Source organism: Culicoides brevitarsis, chromosome 3 (assembly GCF_036172545.1).
Source record: "Culicoides brevitarsis isolate CSIRO-B50_1 chromosome 3, AGI_CSIRO_Cbre_v1, whole genome shotgun sequence".
In the NCBI taxonomy this organism is placed as follows: domain Eukaryota; kingdom Metazoa; phylum Arthropoda; class Insecta; order Diptera; family Ceratopogonidae; genus Culicoides; species Culicoides brevitarsis.
In genome coordinates, this window is record NC_087087.1 from 35,220,331 (window position 1) to 35,246,634 (window position 26,304).

At 32.7% G+C, this 26,304-nt stretch overlaps 6 protein-coding genes across 6 annotated transcripts; 3 read left to right on the forward strand and 3 right to left on the reverse strand.

Annotated features, from left to right (window-relative positions):
- Positions 1–323: 323 nt before the first annotated feature.
- Positions 324–1,531, forward strand: LOC134833800 (ribonuclease Oy). The gene is made up of 2 exons (XM_063848254.1): positions 324–505; positions 613–1,531. The coding sequence occupies exons 1-2, from the start codon at positions 441–443 to the stop codon at positions 1,415–1,417; spliced, it is 870 nt and encodes a 289-aa protein (XP_063704324.1). The 5' UTR covers positions 324–440; the 3' UTR covers positions 1,418–1,531.
- Positions 1,532–5,371: 3,840 nt separating this feature from the next.
- LOC134835562 (putative ammonium transporter 2) lies at positions 5,372–7,509 on the reverse strand. Its single transcript, XM_063850442.1, has 4 exons — positions 6,726–7,509; positions 6,349–6,389; positions 5,668–6,285; positions 5,372–5,608 (listed from the first exon to the last, which is right to left on the reverse strand). Exons 1-4 carry the CDS (start codon positions 7,507–7,509, stop codon positions 5,372–5,374), a joined length of 1,680 nt encoding a protein of 559 aa, XP_063706512.1.
- A 3,824-nt stretch (positions 7,510–11,333) lies between these two features.
- Positions 11,334–13,374, reverse strand: LOC134835563 (putative ammonium transporter 2). Its single transcript, XM_063850443.1, has 7 exons — positions 13,257–13,374; positions 12,574–13,204; positions 12,172–12,453; positions 12,037–12,116; positions 11,802–11,980; positions 11,628–11,750; positions 11,334–11,573 (listed from the first exon to the last, which is right to left on the reverse strand). The coding sequence occupies exons 1-7, from the start codon at positions 13,372–13,374 to the stop codon at positions 11,334–11,336; spliced, it is 1,653 nt and encodes a 550-aa protein (XP_063706513.1).
- Positions 13,375–14,518: 1,144 nt separating this feature from the next.
- On the reverse strand, positions 14,519–18,983 carry LOC134833474 (phosphatidylinositide phosphatase SAC2). Its single transcript, XM_063847793.1, has 6 exons — positions 18,820–18,983; positions 17,896–18,765; positions 17,246–17,438; positions 16,787–17,185; positions 16,207–16,443; positions 14,519–16,148 (listed from the first exon to the last, which is right to left on the reverse strand). Exons 1-6 carry the CDS (start codon positions 18,914–18,916, stop codon positions 14,882–14,884), a joined length of 3,063 nt encoding a protein of 1,020 aa, XP_063703863.1. The 5' UTR covers positions 18,917–18,983; the 3' UTR covers positions 14,519–14,881.
- A 166-nt stretch (positions 18,984–19,149) lies between these two features.
- LOC134835910 (armadillo segment polarity protein) lies at positions 19,150–26,267 on the forward strand. The gene is made up of 6 exons (XM_063850921.1): positions 19,150–19,243; positions 20,988–22,672; positions 23,639–23,842; positions 23,900–24,172; positions 24,373–24,466; positions 25,135–26,267. Exons 2-6 carry the CDS (start codon positions 21,017–21,019, stop codon positions 25,329–25,331), a joined length of 2,424 nt encoding a protein of 807 aa, XP_063706991.1. The 5' UTR covers positions 19,150–19,243; positions 20,988–21,016; the 3' UTR covers positions 25,332–26,267.
- Positions 19,927–20,235, forward strand: LOC134835564 (DET1- and DDB1-associated protein 1). The gene has a single exon (XM_063850444.1). It carries the CDS (start codon positions 19,927–19,929, stop codon positions 20,233–20,235), a length of 309 nt encoding a protein of 102 aa, XP_063706514.1.
- Positions 26,268–26,304: the final 37 nt, after the last annotated feature.

Consider the following 26,304-nt stretch of genomic DNA (forward strand, 5'->3'; position numbering starts at 1 on the left):
CTCTTGTTCAACACAACACTTAAAATCGATTTGACTGAATTAGCAAAATTTTTGTTCAAAGGCGAATGCAAAATTTTCAAAGCATTTTGGGAGGGGAAGTGAATTTTAATAAAAATTTCTAATTTATAACAATATTTCTAATTTTTAGTAAAATTTTCATGAAATTTATAAAAAAAAAAACATTAAGTAAAAATTGAAATTTTAAAAATAAAATAATTTTTTCTCTATAAAAACTTAATGTTTTTGTTCAAACGCTTTTGGGGGAAAATCCAAAAATATTTTTTTCAATTTTTTACGCTTGAACATCTGATTCAAGTAAACAAATCGTCATTAAGAGTCAAATAAGGAAGAGAAAAGAGATTTTTTTAATTTCTCCTTCTAAAATATTTTTTTAAACTAAATTTTTTCCAAATTTTCATCTCGTATTTTTGTGTAAAATCATGAAATTTCATAATTCGTTCGGGATTTATTTGTTTTTAATATTTTTTATCAAATATCAATGCAGGTAAATGTACTTTCTTACGAAACATTTCTTTGTTTGATATGGAATTTGACCTTTTCGATGAACTAACAGCATAAAAATAATCTTCATTGAATTTTTTTTTTTTGCAGAGCCAACGTACTTGCCGAAAAAGACGAACCGTTGAAACACGACTTTGATATATTTATATTTACACAAAGTTGGCCCGTGAGCGTTTGTTTGAAATGGAAGGAAAAAAGTCACGCAAATCAATGTACGTTACCGTCGCCAAAGGAAATTTGGACAATTCATGGTATTTGGCCCACGAAACTCAACACAATTGGTCCGAACTTCTGTAATCACTCGGATCCGTTCGATATAAACCAAATAAAGCCTATTCAAGGGCAATTGGAGCAATTTTGGATGAATGTCGAGAAAAACACGCCTTTGGAGCAACTTTGGAGTCACGAATGGGAAAAACATGGAACGTGCGCTGCTCAACTTCCATCTCTCGACAATGAGAACAAATATTTTGGACAAGGCCTGAAATGGTTGCAAAAATATAGCATGTCTTCGTTATTATCACAAGCAAATATTCAACCTGGAGGTGCTTATAATCTCACCGATATTTACGATGGACTCAAATCTGAGCTTGGAACTGATTTTGCTGTTGAATGCATGTTCGATCGACAATCCGGAAAAAGTTATCTCATCGAAATCCGAATTTGTTTCACAAAAGAACTCAATTTGACGGATTGCGATGGTATTTTACTCAATAACAACAGCAGCAAAGGATGGCAGAAAGTCAAGAACATCATAACGAACTGCAATGTTCATAAAGAGATCGAATATCCGAGTGTCGTACCGCGAAAGTACGAAGAGGAAAATAGCGGATGGAAATTTCCGTTTGTTAACTTGTACAAATTGGTTAAGATGCTGCAATGGATCACGCTGTAACGTGAAGAAAAAGCAATCAACTCAAGACTGGATGACACACGCAAAAAGTTTCTACTACTTAGGTTTAATGTCTCTTAGGAAATAAACGATTTCGGGTTTGTTATGTAAAAATAATGTAAAGAGTAGTTTTTCATGCACTCACCCCTTTCTCGTCTCGTAATTTAGTTTTAGATAAATAAACTTCGAGTTCAGTCCATTGACCGGCAATAAAACTTCTCTCTCCTTCTTCCTTCTTTTTCTCTTCGTGTCCATTTAAAGGCAAATAAGAAACTTAACTAAAGTACATTCAGCAAACAAGTAGTAAGGATCATTACCTTTTCCATTACAGAACATTAATTTTATTAGAAACTTTAGAAAAAATATATTTTATCGCTCACCTTTCTTGTGTTGAATGTGATTTCTTTTGAACGTTTCTTTATTTTTTGTGAAAATTTCGTGTTTCGAAGTGAATTTTGAGAAAAAAAATTTTTTCGATTTTGTTTTATCCGATGTTATATTTTAGAGTCCAAAATCTGAAAAAGATTTTTAAAAAATTTAAAAAATCACAAAATAAGAGATTTGAATTTTTTTTATTTTTAATCTTCTTTTTCAAAGAAAATTTTATATTAGTAAATTTTTTTTACAAAGAAAAATTGATCAATTAATTAATAATTTTTTTTTTTTTTTTAATGAATATTTTTTTTTAAAGAAAAATTTAATTTTTAATTAATAATTTTTTTTTTTAAAAATAAATTTTATTTTTGAAAGATAAATTTAATTTTTAATTAATAAAATTTTTTTTTAAAGAAAAATTCATTTTTTATTTAATAAAATTTTTTTTCAAAGAAAAATTAAATTTTTTCAAAAATTTAATTTTTAAGATAAAATTTTGCGAAACATAAAATTTTCACAAAAAGTCGATTTCAAAAGAAAAAAGTTAATTTTCTTTTTCTTCGTACTTTTGTCTGTTTCAACGAGGGATAAACTTAAAAGGTGCTAAAGAATTGGTCATTGAAACAATTTCCATCCATTTTCTTTCGAAGGAGGAAACAATTTGATAAAAGAACGGGAACATAAAAAACGAAAAACACCCCAAAAATAGTTAAATGGAAAGGGTATCATCGGTCCGAAAAATCAAATAGCCCTCATGTTATTAAACTAATTTCACACAGTTAAACAACTTTCACGGTCGATTTACCAAAAATGATCTTTTTTCTTGGCATGAAGAAAGGATTGATTGTCCGAAGACGTAAAATCTCCGATAAAATGGCAAAATTGTTTTATAAATTGTCTTATTAGGATCCTTTTCGAGATTTGTTTCATTTTATGACTGAATTTGATTGAAATTCGCATAAAATTGAAGCTAGACAAATAAATCCTCGCACAAAAAAAGCAACGTAGATTTGTGGAGATTATAATTTTTTCAGTTTGTTTGTTTGCTGAAGCGCATGAAATACATTTTGAATGAAAAAAATGGCTTCACTATAACAAAAAAAAAAATTCAATAGTGAGAGAAAGAGAGACAGAAGCAAAATTAAACACAAATAGATTGAAATTTATATCGGATTTGGTCGATTGTACCATTAAGTAGTGCGATGACGGATGTCTAACAGGCATTTATGCAAAAAATCGAAAAAAACGAGTGACCAATACGTGCGTATGTGGCTAAATCAAACAAACTATGTATCGGAAAAAGTGCCTGTTTCAACATTGATAACGATTTTTAACGACTTTTCCTCGTAATTTATCATTTTTTGATGTGTTTTGTCGTGACGAGGATTGATTTACGCAAAACAAACACTCGAATGACTCACGGAATGGACATTAACAGGACATCGTGTACGTGCAACAAGACATTCAAGCTAGTTGACTCATCGCAAGAACCTTTCCTTATCGTTTTTTCATATAAATATTACAGAAATCTTCGAAAACTCATCATTCAAGTTTTGAAAAGCAATCGTACTACACAAAAAATGCCTTTTATCGACATTCAACTTTTCTCATCGATGCGTTCGCATTTGGCAATCTCGAGCAATCCGAATATTTTGGTATCAACGCCAATCGACATGGATCGTACTACTGAAAGAAAATTCTTTGGAGACTATTTCGAATATAGTGACGACGAAACTAGCTCACTTTTCACAAAATCAGCGCCTTTACTCTCGGATTCGGATGTTTCAACGCCCTCATCGTCAGATTCGGAAGACACAGAATCGCATCGCCATCACAAATCCGTGACTTTTGCTACAAGTCCCATGAAAGTTCGGCCACAGAAGGAGAAGAAACGAGTCTGTCGGATGCTCTTCTATGCCTCGAAAATCACAAAACGCCCATCTTGCTTCCTAAAAAGACGAAAACAAAAATTAGAAGTATATCCTCAAGTTCAAAAGGAGTCACTGAAGAAGCTGAAAACCTTCTTTTGTCAAGATTGTGGCATGAAAATTTACACGATGAGTAATGAAAATACACATTTAGTCACGGAATTGTAGAATAAGGCAAAAATAAACAAATTTAGTACTAAAAACAATTTTTTCTTTATATCTTTCTATCTGAAAAATCAATATGAGATCATTGATATGATAATCGCAGCGAAATTAGAATCATTGAACGCTCAAATCCACACATCTCGAATAAATTTAAATGACAATCGATTGGGGCTTTGTGTTAAATTAAATACAGCGGAGCGTTGTCAAAGACACGAAAGAAAATTGAAATTGAATTGCTGCTAATAAAAGTTTAATTGAAGGGATTTGTTTGGTTATCTGTGTTATTTAGCTTTTGTTTGAAATTCTATTTTCAAAAAAGGGAATTTTTTAAAGTTATTTAGGTATTTTAAATTTTTAAATTATTTAAAAAAATTAAAAAAATTTCTGAAGATGATTTCCATTCATATTTTCTCAATTTTCGAACAAATAAAAATTTTCACGATTCTTCCTTATGCTGAAATAAAATCGTGATAAATTTTGCAAGTCAATTTTTGAGCAATTTTAAGCTTGAAATTGTAAAATATTTATTTCCGCATGAATGCATCAAATTAAAAAAATTTCTAATTTTTCAAAAAGTTAAAAAAAATCAATGAAAAAAGCACCTGCTTCAATTTCAAACCTTTTAAAATTGCTCTCGGAAAATCCGAACAAATATTGACAAAAAGTCAAACCACTTAAATTAAATAATAATAAAAATACAATTGCCTCAAGTAAATATTTGCTTAAAAAATCACACATTTTCATTCTTTGTCAAGCATTCAATCCCTTTTTATTCAATACGTTGCACGACCCTTCGATAATTTTGTCATTATTTGTACAACATTGATGCGTAATTTGAATAAACATGCAAATAAATAATAATTTTAATGTCGACAAATGTTCCTCGAATCAAAGGGGAGGAAATGAAAACTTAAAAAACTCGATGAATTGAAATGTCAAGGGACTTTAATGGTCATCCAAGTGACAAACTTGTGAGTTTTTCAGTTCCAAAGTTTAAAATTGAACCGACATGAAACAAAAGAGGCGATTTTTATGTCATTTTTTCATGATTGATTGCCATCTTACCATAAAAAAAATTCTATCGGATGCATTTTCTTGGATATTTTTCGATATGTCTTCCTGAAAATGCATCTGTCTTCATTAAAATCGTGTTAAACACACATTTTCTTGTTGCAAACTTATTGCGGTTTGTTAACATTTAATAAAATAATCATAAATAAACCCTCGGTGTTGATTACAAAAAAAAAGTGAACAAATGTTGCAACGATAAAATTGATATTTTTTAACTTATTGTCTCTTAAATAAGTGTAAATTCACAAGAGAGACATTTATTTAACAAAAAATATAAAAAAAAAATGTTCACCCCTTTTTTCGACGAACTCCATTATTTTATTGCCTTTATTAGGAACGCATATGCCTCTGTTTTTTGGTCAATTTATTGAACAATTTAATTCAGGTAATAAGGGTCTATCTAACAAATGGAGGAAATTTAATCAATCCATGCGAAATTTTCCGTTCCAGGCTTGAGTTTTCCATCGGATATGGTATGTATCTCATTTTCTGTTTTGATGCCTGCACTTGAACTATCGCCTATTCGAGCACTTTGCTTCCGTATAGCTTCACGAATTGTCCCGCTGTATAAACTATTTCTCTTTTCGATGGATCTACGAACCGAAGTGCTTCGAGTATCCATGAAATTTTTCCATTCGTGGATTTTTTTCGTTGCCTTTAATGAAAATTTTTAATTTTTTTAATCAAATTTCGATGAAAAAAATGAAAACTTACGATTCTCATGTCATTTATAATTCCAAGATGTCCCGGATTCTGTCCAACTTGAGGAACACCCGTAAATTCTTCCAATTCTTCATTGCCCGGCACTAAAGCTGACAACGCTCGACTTATTCCAATCGACGAATGACGGATTTTGTGTTCGACGAGATCAGCTCCCAACAATTCTTCGTTCGCTGACATGCGAATCGGTACAAATTTATTAATTATAAAGAGTAAGGAGAATGTTGTCAGTAAACTCCATCCCATGAGACAAATTGCTGTTAACGCCTGTATTCCAAGTAAATACGAGCCTCCGCCTTTGATCAAACCTTTTCGCCCGTTCGTGGTTTCAAGTCCAACGGGACAATTTGCGAAAATTCCGACTGCAAGAACGCCCCATAAACCACAAACGCCATGCACGGAACTTGCGCCAACGGGATCATCAACGCGCATTCTGTCGAAAAGAGGCATCGTAAAACAAGCGAGAATTGATCCGATGAATCCGACGGCAATAGCATCCCATCCGCTGTACAAATAACATCCAGCTGTAACGGAAACTAAAGATCCGAGAACGCCGTTTATGAGATCTAAGATGTCGAGTTTGCCGTCGTTGCGGAGAAATGAGTAACAAACCTTTTAAAAAAAAAATTAATTTAAAGCTTTTTTTAAAAAAATAGGAAAAAATTGACATCTTACACTAAACATGCCTCCTCCAAAGCTTCCCATCATAGTCATGACTTAAAAAAAAACACATAATTAGATGAATTTTTTCAGGATTTTCAAAAAATAAATCAAGACTTTAAGCTTAAGTCAAAAATTAATTTTTGAGAAAAAAAAATTTTTTTTTTTTAAATTTTTAAAAATTAATTTTACATGTCAAAGCTTATGTGACTTTTACTTAAGCTTAAGTCAAAAATTAAATTTTGAATAAAAAAAAATTTTTTTTTGAAAATTTTGAAAAATTAATTTAACATGTCAAAACTTATGTGACTTTTACTTAAGCTTAAGTCAAAAATCAAATTTTGGGAAAAATTTTTTTTTTTTTTTTGAAAATTTTGAAAAATCTTTATTACCTGCTCCTCTTGCTGCATATCCCCATTTCTTTCCAGATACGCCATACGTTGACCCTGAATTGAACGCTAACCAACCCCACCAAAGTACAAAAAGTCCCATACATGCATTCACAGGATTTCCCAAAGGCAACGGATCTGATCCATTTTGATATCTCCCGAGACGAGGACCTAACATAACAGCCGAGGCAAATGCTGAAGCTCCTCCAACGAGATGCACAGGTCCGCTTCCTGCGATATCAACACTTCCCATTTTCCGTAAAAATCCATGTTCGCCCCAAACCCATCCCGCAGGCAAACAATAAACGATCGTATTGAAGAACGAAAAGATACAATAAGCCTTAAAATTGCATCTTTCAGCCATCGCGCCACTCACAATCGTCGTTGCTGTCGTCGAAAAGGACAATTGAAAGAGAAACGCCGCAAACATTTGTCCCATCAAAGGATCTCCCGGCGCTGGATCCATCAAAAAGTCCCCAAAAGCTATAAATGGATTCGTGTAACTGCTTCTTCCGAACGACAAGCCATATCCGAAAAGCCAATATGTGAATCCGCCGAGAACGACATCGATGATATTTTTCATCATAATGTTGACGGTATTTTTCACTGAAACACATCCAGATTCGAGCATCCCGAAACCCGTTTGCATCGTGAAGATGATGAAAGATGACGTAAGGACCCATGTCGCATCCTCCAAATTGAGATCGTACAATCCCGGAGTTGCATAAGTCGTATTTCGCTCAATAAATGAGAAGAATGCCGATTCATTTCTGCCTCTTTGATCCATGTCGCCGCACGAAAAAAGAGGTCTTGACGCTCAAAAGTGCAGGAAAAGACTGAAAAAATTCAAGCAAAATCAAGTTCATTACTGTTTGTCGCACAAGTAGAAAATATTTTCGTTTGGTCAACATTTTAATGGCATTTTCTTAATAATTGATGGAAATCGTCTTGTTTTGCCTGTGCTTTTGGAAAATAATTACCTTTATATTTACTCATCATTGACATATGGAAGACATTGATTTCTCCATTTATTTGGTTCAAACATTCGGAAAATTTAGTCGTTTTTATTAACGAAAAGCGCTTTGGCTCTTGAAAAAAGTTTGTGATTCATGGTCAATGTTTATAAATAAGAAAGACTTTGTTATTTGACCTTAACATACAAATTGAGACAAAGGCTGAGAATTAATTATGCAATGAAGCACACGACTAATTGGGTCTATCGAATGACGATATTCCGTAATTAAACTTTGTGAAAGAAGCCATTTTTGATTTTCTTCTCTATTAGATGAATGGCTCTTTAATTCATAAAAATTTATACAAATATTCATATTCCAAAAAATAGAAACTGAAAAAAAAATTTCCTTTGACATAGTTTTGTTTTAAAAACTAAAAATTTGTGTCAAAATTTATCATTTTTAATCATTTTATAACTCAAAAATGCCAAAAAATTGAAACTTTTGTTTTAAAAACTAAATCAAGAAAAAAAAAAAAATTTGACATTTTTAAGCATTTTATAACTCAAAAATGCCAAAAAATTTGAAAAAATTTTTTTTCTTTGAAAACTAAATCAAGAGCAAAAAAACTGTGTCAAAAACTGTGTCAAAGCAATTTTTGTCAAATCTTACTCCAAATGGATAAAAATTTATCAGAGGGCTCTAATTTATCATTTTTAATCATTTTATAACTCAAAAATGCCAAAAAATTGAAACTGAAAAAATTTTTTTTCTTTGACACAGTTTTGTTTTAAAAACTAAATCAAGAGCAAAAAAACTGTGTCAAAAACTGTGTCAAAGCAAAAACTGTGTCAAAGCAATTTTTGTCAAATCTTACTCCAAATGGATAAAAATTTATCAGAGGGCTCTAATTTATCATTTTTAATCATTTTATAACTCAAAAATGCCAAAAAATTGAAACTGAAAAAATTTTTTTTCTTTGACACAGTTTTGTTTTAAAAACTAAATCAAGAGCAAAAAAACTGTGTCAAAAACTGTGTCAAAGCAATTTTTGTCAAATCTTACTCCAAATGGATAAAAATTTATCAGAGGGCTCTAATTTATCATTTTTAATCATTTTATAACTCAAAAATGCCAAAAAATTGAAACTGAAAAAATTTTTTTTCTTTGACATAGTTTTGTTTTAAAAACTAAATCAAGAGCAAAAAAACTGTGTCAAAAACTGTGTCAAAGCAATTTTTGTCAAATCTTACTCCAAATGGATAAAAATTTATCAGAGGGCTCTAATTTATCATTTTTAATCATTTTATAACTCAAAAATGCCAAAAAATTGAAACTGAAAAAATTTTTTTTCTTTGACACAGTTTTGTTTTAAAAACTAAATCAAGAGCAAAAAAACTGTGTCAAAAACTGTGTCAAAGCAATTTTTGTCAAATCTTACTCCAAATGGATAAAAATTTATCAGAGGGCTCTAATTTATCATTTTTAATCATTTTATAACTCAAAAATGCCAAAAAATTGAAACTGAAAAAATTTTTTTTCTTTGACACAGTTTTGTTTTAAAAACTAAATCAAGAGCAAAAAAACTGTGTCAAAAACTGTGTCAAAGCAATTTTTGTCAAATCTTACTCCAAATGGATAAAAATTTATCAGAGGGCTCTAATTTATCATTTTTAATCATTTTATAACTCAAAAATGCCAAAAAATTGAAACTGAAAAAATTTTTTTTCTTTGACACAGTTTTGTTTTAAAAACTAAATCAAGAGCAAAAAAACTGTGTCAAAAACTGTGTCAAAGCAATTTTTGTCAAATCTTACTCCAAATGGATAAAAATTTATCAGAGGGCTCTAATTTATCATTTTTAATCATTTTATAACTCAAAAATGCCAAAAAATTGAAACTGAAAAAATTTTTTTTCTTTGACACAGTTTTGTTTTAAAAACTAAATCAAGAGCAAAAAAACTGTGTCAAAAACTGTGTCAAAGCAATTTTTGTCAAATCTTACTCCAAATGGATAAAAATTTATCAGAGGGCTCTAATTTATCATTTTTAATCATTTTATAACTCAAAAATGCCAAAAAATTGAAACTGAAAAAATTTTTTTTCTTTGACATAGTTTTGTTTTAAAAACTAAATCAAGAGCAAAAAAACTGTGTCAAAAACTGTGTCAAAGCAATTTTTGTCAAATCTTACTCCAAATGGATAAAAATTTATCAGAGGGCTCTAATTTATCATTTTTAATCATTTTATAACTCAAAAATGCCAAAAAATTGAAACTGAAAAAATTTTTTTTCTTTGACACAGTTTTGTTTTAAAAACTAAATCAAGAGCAAAAAAACTGTGTCAAAAACTGTGTCAAAGCAATTTTTGTCAAATCTTACTCCAAATGGATAAAAATTTATGTGTCAAAAACTGTGTTTAAAATTTATTTTTGTCCAAATGGATAAAAATTCAGAGGGCTCTAATTTATCATTTTTAATCATTTTATAACTCAAAAATGCCAAAAAATTGAAACTGAAAAAATTTTTTTTCTTTGACACAGTTTTGTTTTAAAAACTAAATCAAGAGCAAAAAAACTGTGTCAAAAACTGTGTCAAAGCAATTTTTGTCAAATCTTACTCCAAATGGATAAAAATTTATCAGAGGGCTCTAATTTATCATTTTTAATCATTTTATAACTCAAAACTGCCAAAAAGTTGAAACTGAAAAAATTTTTTTTCTTTGACACAGTTTTGTTTTAAAAACTAAATCAAGAGCAAAAAAACTGTGTCAAAAACTGTGTCAAAGCAATTTTTGTCAAATCTTACTCCAAATGGATAAAAATTTATCAGAGGGCTCTAATTTATCATTTTTAAGCATTTTATAACTCAAAACTGCCAAAAAGTTGAAACTGAAAAAATTTTTTTTCTTTGACACAGTTTTGTTTTAAAAACTAAATCAAGAGCAAAAAAACTGTGTCAAAAACTGTGTCAAAGCAATTTTTGTCAAATCTTACTCCAAATGGATAAAAATTTATCAGAGGGCTCTAATTTATCATTTTTAATCATTTTATAACTCAAAAATGCCAAAAAATTGAAACTGAAAAAATTTTTTTTCTTTGACATAGTTTTGTTTTAAAAACTAAATCAAGAGCAAAAAAAACTGTGTCAAAAACTGTGTCAAAGCAATTTTTGTCAAATCTTACTCCAAATGGATAAAAATTTATCAGAGGGCTCTAATTTATCATTTTTAAGCATTTTATAACTCAAAACTGCCAAAAAGTTGAAACTGAAAAAACACAGTTTTGTTTTAAAAACTAAATCAAGAGCAAAAAAAACTGTGTCAAAAACTGTGTCAAAGCAATTTTAAAATTCTAAAATCTAAAATCGTAAATTTTGTAAAAATAAAACCTTGAACGACCTTCACATTAATTTTAAATATTCATGAAAAAACGATTAACATTAATTTTGCCTCAATTTCCTTTTTCAACTTGTTTTTGTTTACGATCTAAACATTCAATTACGCAAATAAAGCAATTATGTACCTACTGCGAACAAGAAAAAAAACACTTTTCAAGGACAAAAAGAAGAAAAACAACTGAAAATTCCGCCCGCATTCTTTATTTTCTTATGTTTGGCACTCAATTGCGGAAAAAAATACAACTTTTAAATAAATTCGTTTATTCAACCCACGAATATGGGCCGTTTCTTCTCTCAACGCTAACTGGCTCGACGTTAATTGTCGGAACAATTTTCTTCGGTTGTCCCAAAGCACTTTCGAGCTTGATCTTTTTACGAACTCCCGTGCGAAGTCTCTTGAGGATGCCATTTCGATCAGATTTCATGCGTTGTTTTAAAGTTTGTTTTGTGGGACTCGTGTTTTTTGCTACATCTACCCAAACTTGAAGTTTTTTTGAAACCTGAAGACAAAAAAAAATTTTTTTTGAAGAAATTTTAATGAAAAAGTTCATTACAGTGTAAAGCTCTCCGAGAATTCCTTCGTGTCCTGGATTAAAACCAACTTTTGGGATATTTGCGTATTGCTCAAGATGCAAATCAGCAGGCGCAAGAGCAGAAAGTGCTCGAGAAACTCCAATCTGAAAGGAAAATTTGTGAAAAAAATGTAAATTTTTGGATTTTTAACGTACGTGTCCATGTTTGATGTTATGTTCACACAAATCAGCTCCCAAAAGCTCTTCATAAGGATCCATGCGAATAGGCGTTATCTTATTTATACCCCAAAGAAGGACAAAAGTTGATAACATTCCCCATGTTAGAAGACATAAAGCAGCTAATGTTTGAACTCCGAGCATGTACCATCCGCCGCCTATGAAAAAAATTGAATTTCTACAATTCTGAAACCTTTTTTTTTAAATTTTTTACCTCTGAATAATCCTCTTCTTCCTCCTGTAGTATCAATTGGTTGAGGATTTCCGCTGAAAAGTCCAACAGCAATTACTCCCCTATACAAAAAAAAAATTTGTAAAACTTAAATTTTATTTTTTTTCACTTTTTTACCATATTCCGCAGATTCCGTGAACAGAAGTTGCTCCTACAGGATCATCAACGCCCATTGTGTCGATTAATTGAGGCGTAATTAACGACAAAAAGCCTCCTATGAAGCCAACGAGAATAGATTCCCATGCAGAATACAAGAAACAACCTGCTGTAATGCCAACTAACGATCCTAAAATGCCATTTATGAGGTCAAAAATGTCAACTTTGCTTCCGTTTTTCCAATAAGTGTAAGGTAGAGCAAACATTCCTCCTCCAAAACTCGCGAGCATGGTCATGACAGATCTGAAAAAGTAAGTTTTTAATAAAATTTTCATAAAAATTTTGATTTTTCAAATAAAAGTTGTGAAAATTTTGATTTTAAAAAAAAATGTGAAAATTTTAATTTTTTTAACAAAAACTTACGCTTTTGCAGCATAATGCCATTTACTTCCCGCTACGCCATACGTTGAACCTGAATTAAACGCTAACCAACCCCACCAAAGTACAAAAAGTCCCATACAAGCATTCACAGGATTACCCAACGGCAAAGGAGCGATGCCATTTTCGTATCTTCCGAGACGAGGACCCAACATAGCAGCTGATGCAAATGCCGAAGCTCCTCCAACTAAGTGCACAGGTCCGCTTCCTGCGATATCAACAACTCCCAATCCCGATAAAAAGCCTTGAGGACCCCAAACCCATCCCGCAGGAATGCAATAAACGATCGTATTCAAAAATGAAAAGATACAGTAAGCCTTAAAATTGCATCGTTCAGCCATTGCGCCGCTCACAATCGTCGTTGCTGTCGTCGAAAAGGACAATTGAAACAAAAATGACGTAAAAACGGGTCCCATTAACGGATCTGTGTCATTCGGATCAACTAAAAAGTCTCCAAATCCAACGAACGGGTTCGCCCAAGGTCCTTGTCCCATCTGAAGCCCATAACCGAACATCCAATACGTAAATCCGCCTAACACGATGTCAATTATGTTTTTCATCATGATGTTAACTTCGTTTTTTACAGAAACACAACCAGATTCTAACATGCCAAAACCTGAAAAGACAAAAAATTATTACAAAAAATCTTTTGAAATCGCTAAAAATACCCGTTTGCATCGTAAAAATGATAAATGAAGCAGTTAACACCCATGTTGCATCCTCAATACCAATATCGTACATCCATGGAAGCTCTTTTTCTTCCGTCACATTGCTCGAATTATTCATTTTTAAAGATTTTTAAAAAATATCACGGAAAAGTCTTAAAAAAACGCGTCTTGTTCGCATGAAATTCAAACGTAAACTGAGAAACGTTAACTTTTACAGGTAATTGGCATTGTTTAGTCGTCCTTTAGTCTACCATTTACCCTCGCACGAGTAATTGATGTTAAAATATTGACGACAAATTGACCAAATTTTAACATTGATTGAAAAAATCGTTGTTTGTGGTAATTAAATATTATTTGCTTTTTTCGTCACATGTATGTCAAAGGCAAATTATTGGAAAAATACGTCGAATTTTGGTTGAAACACCTGTTTTTCCGTGAAAATATTTGTAAACACGCGCTGAAAGTCAAGGACATACCTAATTGCATCGAAAATATCGTAAAAACGCATAAAATGATGTATGTTGCATCAATTGTCGCCGCAATATCGGCATCCATTTCGAAATTAATGGAGGAAATTTTGAGAATTCTTTTTGATGTATTAAGTTTGAACGAGACTTAAGCAAAACTGACACAAAAAAGCGTAAAAACATCCTTTTTATTGAAAAAATCTCTCCTCAGGGAATAATTTTTGTCGTTGTTGATTGATTGTCTGGATCGTTATCTAATCAATTGGGCAATAATTTGAAGGTAAATAGGACAAACAATTAATTTTATAGATTTTCTACGTATTTTTATTTGTTATATTTTCTCATTCATAATTTCTCTTTTGATAATTTTTCATAATTTTTGTTAATTTTTCTACTTAATATTATTTACGAGAGCAAAAATTTCTCTACACAGAAGTAAAATTAAGTAATCTCAAAATTTTTTTGAAAAATGACTCGAGACTGTTGAAGACCAAAATTGCAAGAGAAGCAAATGCATGTTAATACTTTAAATTTCAAAAATTTGTCTAAAAAATTTTTGGAAGTTAAGTTCAGTGATGAATTTAAGAAATTTTTTTATTTAAAAAAAAATTCAAAATTTTTTTATTTAAAAACAAAAAATTAAAAATTTTTTTAGTTTTTGATCCAAATTTTGCACTTAAGTTTTTAAAACTAATATTTGAGCAAAAATTAAAATTTTTTTACTTAAATTTGAGAATTCCCGCAACTCCCAAAAATTTTTTATAATTTTTTTTTTTTATATTCTCAAATTCGTCACTGAAATATGCGTGAATTATTTTTTTCTACTTTCTAACATCGACAACTTTAATTTTTTTTTGAAAAACGAAAAACAAACAAAACTTTTGGTCCTTTCGTGAAATTTTTTGAATTAATTGACGTGACTTGAAATTTGCATAAAAAACACACAAACACACAAAATGGTAACTTTAATACGTCTAAAAATTCATAATTTTTTTTTATAATAAGGCGCGTGTGTTGCTCATATTTTCTACGTGAAAACAGCGCGTGGGAATGTTTCTTTCAAAATTATTTAAAACATTGTTAATATCATACAAAGGCAATATTACATATTGTGTTCGATTTCGATAAGCAAGCGCTAAATACTGATAAAAATATCTTTTACAAAGCGATTAATTTGGTTTTGCATCCGGATTCGGCCCACATATTTTGTAATTTTTCCGCATAATCTTCCTTTGGGAGTTCGTTTTGTGTCGTTGTTGGCGATAAGATTCCTTTTGACGCGATTTTGCGTGGATCGAAGTTAGCGCCGATACTTTGTACGCCCTTTGCGATCTTACTAAAGGGACTTGTGAGACTTTTTAGTTGTTTGAGGGCATTTTCACTCTGAGATGATGTCAAGTTCAAAGTCAAATCGCGTGTTAAACTACTTTTAGATGCACCTGCACTGCTCGATTCTTGCTTCTGTTGTTTGAAATCCGTTGCGCTTGTGCTATATTTTACCGTATTTGGAGCATTTGAAGGCAAATCGTTTCCATCTTCGCCTTCAACACGAATTTCCGGATTTGGACTTCGACTTCTTGCCGGAGAATTACATTGCAACATGCGAGCAGGCGTTTTAACATCCGTCACGGAAGAAATTGACATTGCATTTACGTCAGATTTCATTGCAGCAGGATTACCGTCTGTTTGTGTGGAATCATTCCCCGCCGCCATTACGATTCCCACACTCGGTAAAAAATCACTATCCTTCACAATTGATTCTGCTTCTTCCGCATCTGAAACGTGTCCATCATCCGAGCCGTCACTAACTTCTTCGGGGCGTTTTCCATCTTCGGCTTTTCCGATATGGAACAAAGGTTTTGCTCCTCCGCTTGATTTTCCTAATTTCTGACCCAATTTCGAGAATTGTCCCGCAACGGAACTGAGAGCTTTTGAACCAACTTGTACAAGTTGCGATTCTGACAAATTTCGAGGCATTCCGCTTGGGACTCCCAATTGCACTAATTTGTTCTTTTTTCGTGTCATTGGACCTGTGACAACCGGGACATTCTTTTTTCCCAAACTGTCGAGTCCAATACGGAAGAATTCGACGATTGAATTGAGTGATTCGTGAATTTCCTCATTTTTCTTGATAACGACAGCAACATTGTTGAAAAATCGGATGTTTGGAGAACGAAACATATGGAAAAATCCCTCAGATCCATTTACGGAATAGTTGATGCGAATGCAGAGAAAGCTAGATTGCGATCCAGGGAAAAGCTTTGCTGGTTGATAAGAGCCAAATTCAATAAGAGTTACATTCTCCAAAGGAACTTCTTCGAAACGGACAATTTTGTCGAGATTGCTGTCGTATTCTGCTGTGATATACGTATCTGCTGTGAGCAAAAGAATTGTATCGACTTCTGTTTCACTCAAATCGCCCGTTCTAAAAAAAATTTCATGAAAATTTTTAATTCTTTTGATAAAATTTAAGAAAATCTTACGTTGGATCAGCATCAATTAAACCCCAAGCTCCAATCGGTAATTGTGTGTTTCCAACAAGCAATCTTCGACAATCCTCAACTAATATTCGAGCATGTTCTGCGCCTTCCAAAGCATCTGTTTCATCTTCTGCATCTTTTCCGCCGAGAGCTGTGAACTGTTCGGGCGTTACGTCATTGCCACAAATGAGATCTATCGTTGCTTGACGATATTTGTCTTTGATGTGTGCTAAATAATAGCTGAAAATAGAAGAAAAATGTCAAAATTAAAATCTTAAAGATTATTTTTGAACACCTCAACTTCGTTCCTTCTAAAATGAGATCTTCAAGAAGACATTCTTCAGCTCCCATTGCTCCGCGAGGCATATATCCCTTCGGCGGAGGCCCAACTGTGGTAACTGCTATCTTGAGTGTCGTTTCAAACACATCAGCATCCCATTCAGCGGGCGACGCATGACGAAGATTGCCTTGCAACAGATCAATGACATTTTGTCGCAGCGTATCATGAAAGTTTTGAATAACAAAACTGAACATACGAACGAAATTAAGTAGAAAAGGCATAAAAACTCAAACCTAAACTCACCGATTTGCCGAATTCATGCCATCTTTTAACATTCCCGAAACTTTTCGCTCGCCTGTGCGTGTAAAATCTCCTTTCAGAGCATTTGTGCCTGCATATTGACGTGAAATGATGTCTCCATTGTTCGCCCATAACGTCATAAATGGTGCTTTCATCTTTTCGGGCAACACAGATTCCGGAGTACTTAAGCCAAGTTTCACTAATTGCATTTCCAACAACATTTTGCCGAGAGCTGTTTGAACGACATTCGTACGATCCAAGCAATCCATGCAATTCACGCGAAAAACAGCTTTTTGGTTACATATTACACCCTTGGCATCACGCCAAGCGAATCCCATTGCGATGGCTTGCGGCGCTACAGCTTCTATTAATGTTGCAACATTTTCGAATCGCATGCCTCGACTGTTTTGTCAATAAGAGGAAATAATTTAGTGTTTTACGCAGAAGAAAAAAAAATCTTACCAATATGAATGAAAGTCAAAGGAGACATAAATCAGCTTTTCGCTATCGTAGTTGACGATATTGCGTGCAAATGCATCTGCAATTACTTTTTCCTTGCCAGATTGCTCCGTTAAGTTGATGACACAAATAGATTCGTAGATCGAGAGTTCGTTGTCAAAGTGTTTCTTAAATGCGGATTTCGTTTCATTCTCATCTAAAAATGGACATTTTATTGAGTTAAATTTAATTTTTATCTTGAAGGTATATTTGATGATTCTTAAGCTTCAAATTGAACAAAAGTTATGAAAAATGCCTTTGGATGTCTTTTGGATGATTTTTAAGCTTGAAATTGAACAAAAGTTATGAAAAATGCCTTTGGATGTCTTTTGAATGGTTCTCAAGCTTAAAAATTGAAAAATAAAAAATACGTAAAAAATACGTAATTTTTATTTTGAAGGCCCATTTGATAGTTTTTAAGCTTGAAATTGAACAAAAGTTATGAAAAATGCCTTTGGATGTCTTTTGGATGGTTCTTAAGCTTGAATATTGACAAATAAAAAATACGTAATTTTCATTTTGAGAGCCCATTTGATGGTTATTAAGCTTAAAAATTCAAATATATGAAAAAACGTAATTTTCACTTTCATTCAAAAAATTTTTGAAAAAATTACCTTTATCTAATCTCGGAGGAGGACGATATTTGTATCCGGGTTGACTCCAAAAGACAGGAACAGATCCTCGAACTTGCGTGAAACTCAATTGATGATGTCTCAAACTCAAAATTTGCTCAGTTTCGACGTAATTTGCAACGTTTCCATCTTGATCGACGCCACGTCGTTTGTATCGCGTGCCTGCACGATATCGAGAACGTCGTGAAACTAAAGCCAAACAGTAAGTTTCTCCATCTATGACACATTCTTCAATCTGACAGTATCCTTGAATAATCGGAAGCACCCATGTTGGTTCTTCCAACGCCAAAATCTCCTTCAACATGTGTTTATTCCAATAAAATCTGTCGTCGGGCACGCCAGATGCTTGTCTCTGCAAATTATTTGTGATATCGCCATCTAAACAGTAATAAAAACTGTCTGTATCGTCAAATAATCGATGTAACTCCTCCGTAACTTTTTTTTCAACTCGATTCGGATCTTTAATACCAACACTTGACTTGACTTGATTCGTTGCGAGACTCGCTGCGGTCTTTGCGCCGCTCTTAATTGCTCCCAAAGTCTTTCCAACGAGCGGAGTTCCCTCGAAAAGTTTCTTGCTTTGTCTCGCAGGGCTATTTGAAGCACTCACAGCACCCGGATTATGCTTCGAACATGGATTTAATGCGCAATCGAGACCTTCTGTAACTCCCAAAGTGCAAATCGATCGAATTTTATACACGACATGAGGGGCGTACAACACTCCAACAGCTGTAACATCTTTAATCAACAACAAATGCGGCTCATACACTCCGGGCAACTGAATCATGCCAATTATTCCGGGCGTTACGCCCAAACATTCGATGTCACCCGTGACTCCGCTCAAATCCCATCCTAAAATGGAAAAACTGTGTCAAGGAAAACAATCATACAAAATTCAAAATTTACCATTTTTGCTCGTAAATTCGTGATTTTGACGATGCCACCATAAAGTCTTGTCATGCTGAACGAAGATAAAGTGACTATCTGTTTGTAACACTTCCATTTTCGACAATTACCAACTAAAACATTTTTTTTTCTTTCGAGTTAAAAATTTTCAATTTTCAAAACAAATGAAGGCCGATACAAATTTTATTTTTTTTCCATTTCAGGTCCATATCCTGTTTGGCGCCATCAAAGCGGAAGTGCGGCGACATTTTGAACTAATTTTGGGTCGGCTGAAAGTGATGACGCCGCATTTGGAGCCATCTAAGCGGAAATACGACAGTTATTGGAACTAAAATTATATCTCGGGTTTTAAAAACGCGTCAATAAAAAAAATTAATTGAATTTCTGGTGAAAAAGTGAAAATCAACCTTTAAATTTATAAAGGGTAAGTGCCTGAGTGATTCGCGAAGTTGAAAATGATGAAAATTTTCACATTACGAAGGAGTTGTGCAAGAATTTCGAGATTTATTGTGAGGGTGGGTCGTCGCCATTATTATTTTCATTTTTCTGAGAACAAAGTGACTAATTCGTGTCGGAAAGTGACTCAAAAGTAGCTTAAATTGCGTTAATTGATCGATTCGCGATGCAAACTATTGAAAATGTGAACTTTTGGCAAGAACTTTTGGGGTTTTTGTGTGAAAATTGGAGCAATTAAGCTGGCATTTTATTGTGAACGTATGCAAGCTACAGAAGACGTACAGATTTTACATCGAAGAGAAGGAATCGTTTGTTATTTACATTTCTTCTTTCATCTTTTCTTTCGTTGCTGCGATCAAAGCGACTTTCTACGTACGTGCTTTATGCTCGTCTTTCATAAAAAAAAAAAAAATATTTTTTAATATTCGTATGCTGTGTATTATGTTACAACAAGATGGATGTTGATGACGAAGAAAAGGGCTTTTAAGTTGATTGATCAATGCAACATGTTCTCGCGCATATGAAAAAAACACACACAGGAGCCCCATCCCATTTTCCTTCCTAAAACGCATGAAAAATTTTAACACTGTTTCTCTCTTGTGTGTTTCAGACATCTTTCATTTGCATCTGATCTAAACGCCCGCCTTCAGAATGTCCGTGACAGAGTTTCTGAAAGACCTTCCGTCGCACAATAGTCGCAATTTCTCGTTGTACAATACGGAAAGTGGCATTCGGACCTCGTCGAAACGCCCATCGGTTTACATCTCGACAACGGATACGCCGTCAGACCAAGTAATTGTGACGGAAAAGAAAAATATTTTGCTGCGCTATTTGCATCAGCAATGGGACAAGAAAAATATGCCGAAGAAACGCGAACTTGCTGCTGATGCGGCGACCGAAGCGAACGCTCGCAAGAAGCAAAAAGTCGATTCCTTAACGCAAACCAACAATAGATCCTAAAAAAAATATGTACTTTGAAATTCTCCTTTTTTCATGAAAAATAAAAAAAAAAAATTACGACAAAGTTTTGCATTTTTTAAATTTTTATATTGAACTTGTACTCAGAAAACCAAATTCGATCGATGTGTGAGAAAACTATTCGTCTCCGAGCATATGTTTCATGGAGAAAAATGTTAGTTATGACGTGCCTGATGTTTTAAAATTATAAAAATTTGGGCAAAAAATTATTGATTTGAAGTTTTCCTTTTCGTCGGGGCGAAATATTTTTTTTTTAAATATTTTTTTTACCTAAATATTTTTTTTATTTTTTAAATTATTTTTTAAATGTTTTTTTATATTTTTTTTTAATTTTTTTTTTTATTATTATTATTATTTTTTTTTTTGAAAAGTATAAAAATTATTTTTAAAGTTGTAAACTTCAAAAATTATTTTATTTAAATATTTTTATTTTTTGAAAAATATAGAATTTGAAAACTTCAAAAATTTTTTTTTCTATTTTTTTGCATTATTTTTTTTTTAAATATTTTTTTGTTTTTTCGAATTGTTTGTTTGTATGTGTGATGTTTTGAGGTAAAAATTGTGAAATTGTCACGGGTTAATGCGATTTTAAATGCTCACAATAAAGAACGAGGATTAAGGGAATGTTATTATCTCGCGCAGGTAGAAAATTATCTGCACCTTGCACGCCTCTTGCTCAAATTTTTCATCATCTGTTTGCATTAGTTTAATTTTTGTTGTTGTTGTAATTGCAGGTTCGCTGGACATTCCTCACTGATCGAAGATGAGCTACCCTAATAGGACAATGTCTCACAATCAGTACAATCAGAACGAGATGCAAATGCCTTCGGTGAAGGAAGCTACGCTAATGTGGCAACAAAACTCGTATTTGGTCGATTCGGGAATTCATTCGGGCGCCGTTACGCAAGTTCCCTCGTTGACGGGCAAGGAAGAAGATGAAATGGACGAAGATCCATTGATGTTCGATTTGGATCAGGGATTCAATCAGAACTTTACGCAAGATCAGGTTGACGATATGAACCAACAATTGAGTCAAACACGTTCGCAGCGCGTTCGTGCCGCAATGTTTCCCGAAACTTTGGAAGAAGGCATTGAAATCCCATCGACGCAATTCGATCCGCAACAACCAACAGCTGTTCAACGTTTAGCTGAGCCATCGCAAATGTTGAAACATGCTGTTGTCAATTTGATTAATTATCAAGATGATGCGGATTTGGCAACGCGTGCAATTCCCGAGTTGATAAAACTCTTGAACGACGAAGATCAAGTTGTTGTATCGCAAGCTGCTATGATGGTACATCAACTTTCGAAGAAGGAAGCATCTCGTCATGCGATTATGAACAGTCCTCAGATGGTTGCTGCTTTGGTTCGTGCTCTTTCGACAAGTAACGATTTGGAGACAACCAAAGGCGCTGTTGGAACGTTGCACAATTTATCGCATCATCGTCAAGGTTTATTGGCAATCTTCAAAAGCGGCGGAATTCCAGCTTTGGTAAAGTTGTTATCGTCTCCCGTCGAAAGTGTTTTATTCTATGCCATCACAACGTTGCATAATCTCTTATTGCATCAAGATGGTTCGAAAATGGCAGTTCGTCTTGCGGGCGGTTTACAAAAGATGGTAGCTCTTTTGCAACGAAACAACGTCAAATTCTTGGCAATTGTCACAGATTGCTTGCAAATCCTTGCTTATGGCAATCAAGAGAGCAAATTGATCATTCTTGCATCGACAGGTCCCATTGAGCTTGTTCGCATTATGCGTTCTTACGATTACGAAAAACTTTTGTGGACAACTTCGCGTGTTCTCAAAGTTTTGTCTGTTTGTTCGAGTAACAAACCTGCCATCGTTGAAGCTGGAGGCATGCAAGCTCTTGCCATGCACTTGGGAAATCCAAGCCAACGTTTGGTTCAAAACTGCTTATGGACTTTGCGTAATTTGTCGGATGCCGCAACGAAAGTTGATGGCTTGGAAGGACTTTTGCAAGGTCTCGTTCAAGTTTTGGCAAGTACAGATGCTAATGTTGTCACATGCGCCGCCGGTATTTTGAGCAATTTGACATGTAACAATCAACGTAACAAAGTAACGGTTTGTCAAGTTGGCGGAGTAGAAGCTTTGGTTCGAACAATTGTCAATGCCGGAGATCGTGAAGAAATTACTGAACCAGCTGTTTGTGCATTGCGTCATTTGACGTCGCGTCATTTGGAGTCGGAAAATGCGCAAAATTTGGTACGCGGTAATTATGGATTGCCCGTTATTGTCAAACTTTTGCAATCGCCATCACGTTGGCCATTGATTAAAGCTGTTATCGGATTGATTCGTAATTTGGCGTTGTGCCCTTCGAATACGGCTCCGTTGCGAGAACATGGCGCAATTCATCATTTGGTGCGTTTGTTGATTCGTGCATTCCAAGAAACACAAAGGGTAAGAAAAAAATTTAATTTTTTATGTATTTAAAGATCTATTTGCCATAATATTTTTTCAAGAAACTTTTTAACAATATTTTCAAGAATTTTTGTATTGAAAATCCAAATTAAACATGAATTTGCTTCTCTAAAAATATTTTCAAAATTTTTTTATTTTGAAAATTTTTTAATTTGAAATTTTTTAAAAGTATTTTCAATTTTCAAGAATTTTTTTATTGAAAAACAAAATTTTACATGAATTTGCTTCTCTTTAAATTAAAAAAAAAATATATTTTCAATTTTCAAAAATTTTTGTATTGAAAAACAAAAAAAAAAACTTTTTTATATTATTATTTTTTTTTTTTGACATAAATTTTCAATTTATTGAAAAAATCTCAAAAATCGATCAAATTTTGATCATTGTTGACGAGCATAAACTTGCCACGAGCAATGCAACTTTGTAGTTTGTCTCGCTTCGACGGTTACTTCGATGAATTGTTGTCCAATTCCCCCCGTTGTAATTCGAGCATTTCCGTTATTGCCAAGTTGTTCACACGAAATGACAATTTGAGTTACAATCAGTTTTCGAGGCACTCCCGTAAAGCGAATTCTTTCGACAGCATTTGAGGGATTCCAAAAATATTGAGTTCGAGATTGACGATCAGCTAAAATATTTCCTGCTCCGCGATTGCCATAAGTGTATCTCTTGAAAACTGTCTGTGGAAAGGCAGCTTGAGTAACAGCAATGAGACAAATTGTCGCAAAAATTAAAATTAACTTCATTTTCTAACGTTGAATGAATGAAAGTAACGCAAAGTTGCTCTTTTTATACGCGATAAATTTTATATCTATAAGTTTTTTCTGAGAAATCTTGCGAAAGAACACAATTTCCGACACATGCATGTCAAATATTTGTCTTCTTTTGATCTTTTATCTATTTTTTCGAAGAAAATAATAATCTCTTATTTTTGTTTTATTTTTTCAGCAACGTTCTTCTGTTGCTACAAGCGGATCTCAACCTCCGGGTGCATATGCTGATGGCGTTCGCATGGAAGAAATTGTCGAAGGAACAGTTGGAGCATTGCATATTCTCTCGAAGGACGAGTACAATCGTCAATTGATCCGTCAACAAAACGTAATTCCCATCTTTGTACAACTTTTGTTCTACAATGATATTGAAAACATTCAGGTAAGTTGAAAAAATTTAAATTTTTTCTTCAAAAATAAATTTTGAATTTTTTTTTAGCGCGTCGCTGCTGGAGTTTTGTGCGAACTCGCCGTTGACAAAGAAGTTGCCGAATTAATCGAGCAAGAAGGTGCCACAGCTCCCTTGACGGAGCTTTTGAATTCGGCGAACGAAGGCGTCGCCACATATGCAGCAGCTGTACTTTTCAAGATGAGCGAAGATAAGTCGAATGACTACAAGAAACGTTTCTCAAATGAGTTGACAACGTTGCCCGTATTCCGCGACGATAATATGTGGAATAATGCGGATTTGGGCATGGGACCCGATTTGCAGGTCAGTTAAAATTTTAATTTAATTTACACGAAAACATTCACATTGTACACATTTAGTGCTAATTTCACGATTTTTTGTTTTTACTTTGCAAAAAAGACACATTTTATGTACAAATTCACGCCTTTTTAAACAAGTTTTTTTTTTTGTTTTTTTTCCTGTAATTCCTTAACCACAAAATCACGAAAATTAACACAAAATAGGACATTTTGGCACCCGATCAAGCATACGAGGGTCTTTATGGACAAGGCCCTCCAAGTGTTCATAGTTCACACGGGGGTCGTGCTTTCCAACAAGGTATGTAGCGTTGTTTCTTCCATCCTTTTGTACGGCTTTCAGGATTTTAGATCATTAACTTAGCACTAACAAAAATTGAAAAAATCGAAAAATTTACTAACTTTTCTCTCTTTTTTTCCTTCATTGCGTTCAACTTCTTCTTTACAGCTAAACCAACCTAACATATATCGTCACTAAAGAAAACTCCAAAGCCGAAGTAAGATTAATTGGAGTTAAAAATGACATTTTTGACGTCATTTGAACATTTCGAGAAAAGTCTAGTCGATAAGTCATCAAAATCCCCATTAAAGCCACATCCTAAATAAATATACAAAAAATATAACAAACATTTTAGAGGAAAAAACTTAAAGATAAATGTAGCACTCAAGTCATTTTTTCATAAATTTATAAAATTTCATATAAAATTGCCAAAAAAGTAGTGAATGGTACAAGGAAACATCATGTCAAGGTGATTTTTTCTCCGAGTGTTAAAGTTTTCCTTGAGTTTCGTTTAATTTAATCCAATTTCTTATGATTTGTAGTTGAAATTTTATTTGATGTGGATTTTTTTTATCATTTTATTTTTACTTCATGCTTTGGATTTTTTCACAATTATTTTTTTTTTAATAATTTCTATTTTATTTTATTTTTTTTTAATTTTTAATAATTTAATTTTTTTTCTTCTTTAGGGTACGATACATTACCAATAGACTCCATGCAAGGTTTGGAGATCGGCGGCGAAACGGGCCAAATGCAAAATCCAACATCTCCCATGGATTTCGGCGAAATGGATGCCAGCGAACTCACGTTCGATCATTTGGATGCCTTGCCCTCGCCCCCGCAAGATAACAATCAAGTAGCTGCATGGTATGACACTGATTTGTAAAACGAAGATGCAATATTTGACACACGTGAGAGAGAATCAAAAGCCATTCACTGCTATCATTCAACACTTTATCTTTTTTGATTGTATCAGTAATTTTAGTGATATTTTTTAAGATATATTTTTAAGTTTTATATCGAAATTTTAAATTCAATCACGTTTCTTCCTACCTACATTATATAAAAATTTTTATATATTTTTTTTTTCGATTATTTTTTACCATTTTGACATTTTTATTATTATTTGTTCACAAAATATACACAAAATTACAAAAAATGTTAGTTGTTTAAGATCGCACGTAAAAAAAATGTGCAACTAGAATTAAGGATGACTTCAAGAAACCCCTTTGAGAACAACAAATGAATTACTTGAAAAATCAAAAAAAAAAATGCATTTCTTGCAAGATTATTTTGCAAAAAAAAAGAATAATCTGCAAGAGACACGAACAGGCTATTGAATGGCCTGAAACAACTTTTCGAATTTTTATTAAAAAAATAGAAATAAATTGAATATCGAGCTTATATATCTTAAGTCATCCACTTGAATGTTTGTTCCCAACCAAGTTTTTTTTTCTCTTTTTTAAAATAAAATATAAAAAAAATATTATATAATAAAATTAATCGTAAAATAATAATTATATACAAATAAACAAATAAATTAATCGATAAAATAATAAAAAAAAAAGTAGTAGCGTTTTAGTGAAAATGATGCTCTGATGAGATTTGCAATTAATTAATTATCAAACGTAGATACTTAAGATTTACCTACTTTTTGTGTTTCGATTGATTTTAAACATTTTACTAAAAGTATAATCTGTGAAAGAGTCGAATTTTATGCATTTTTTACATTTAATGACAAATTTCTATACACACGTTAAGCAGTATTTCTCCTTTTTTTGAACAATTTCAAACAAAAAATTTAAAGAATTAAAAAATAAATAAAATATATAGAACAAAAATGATAATCAACAATTTTT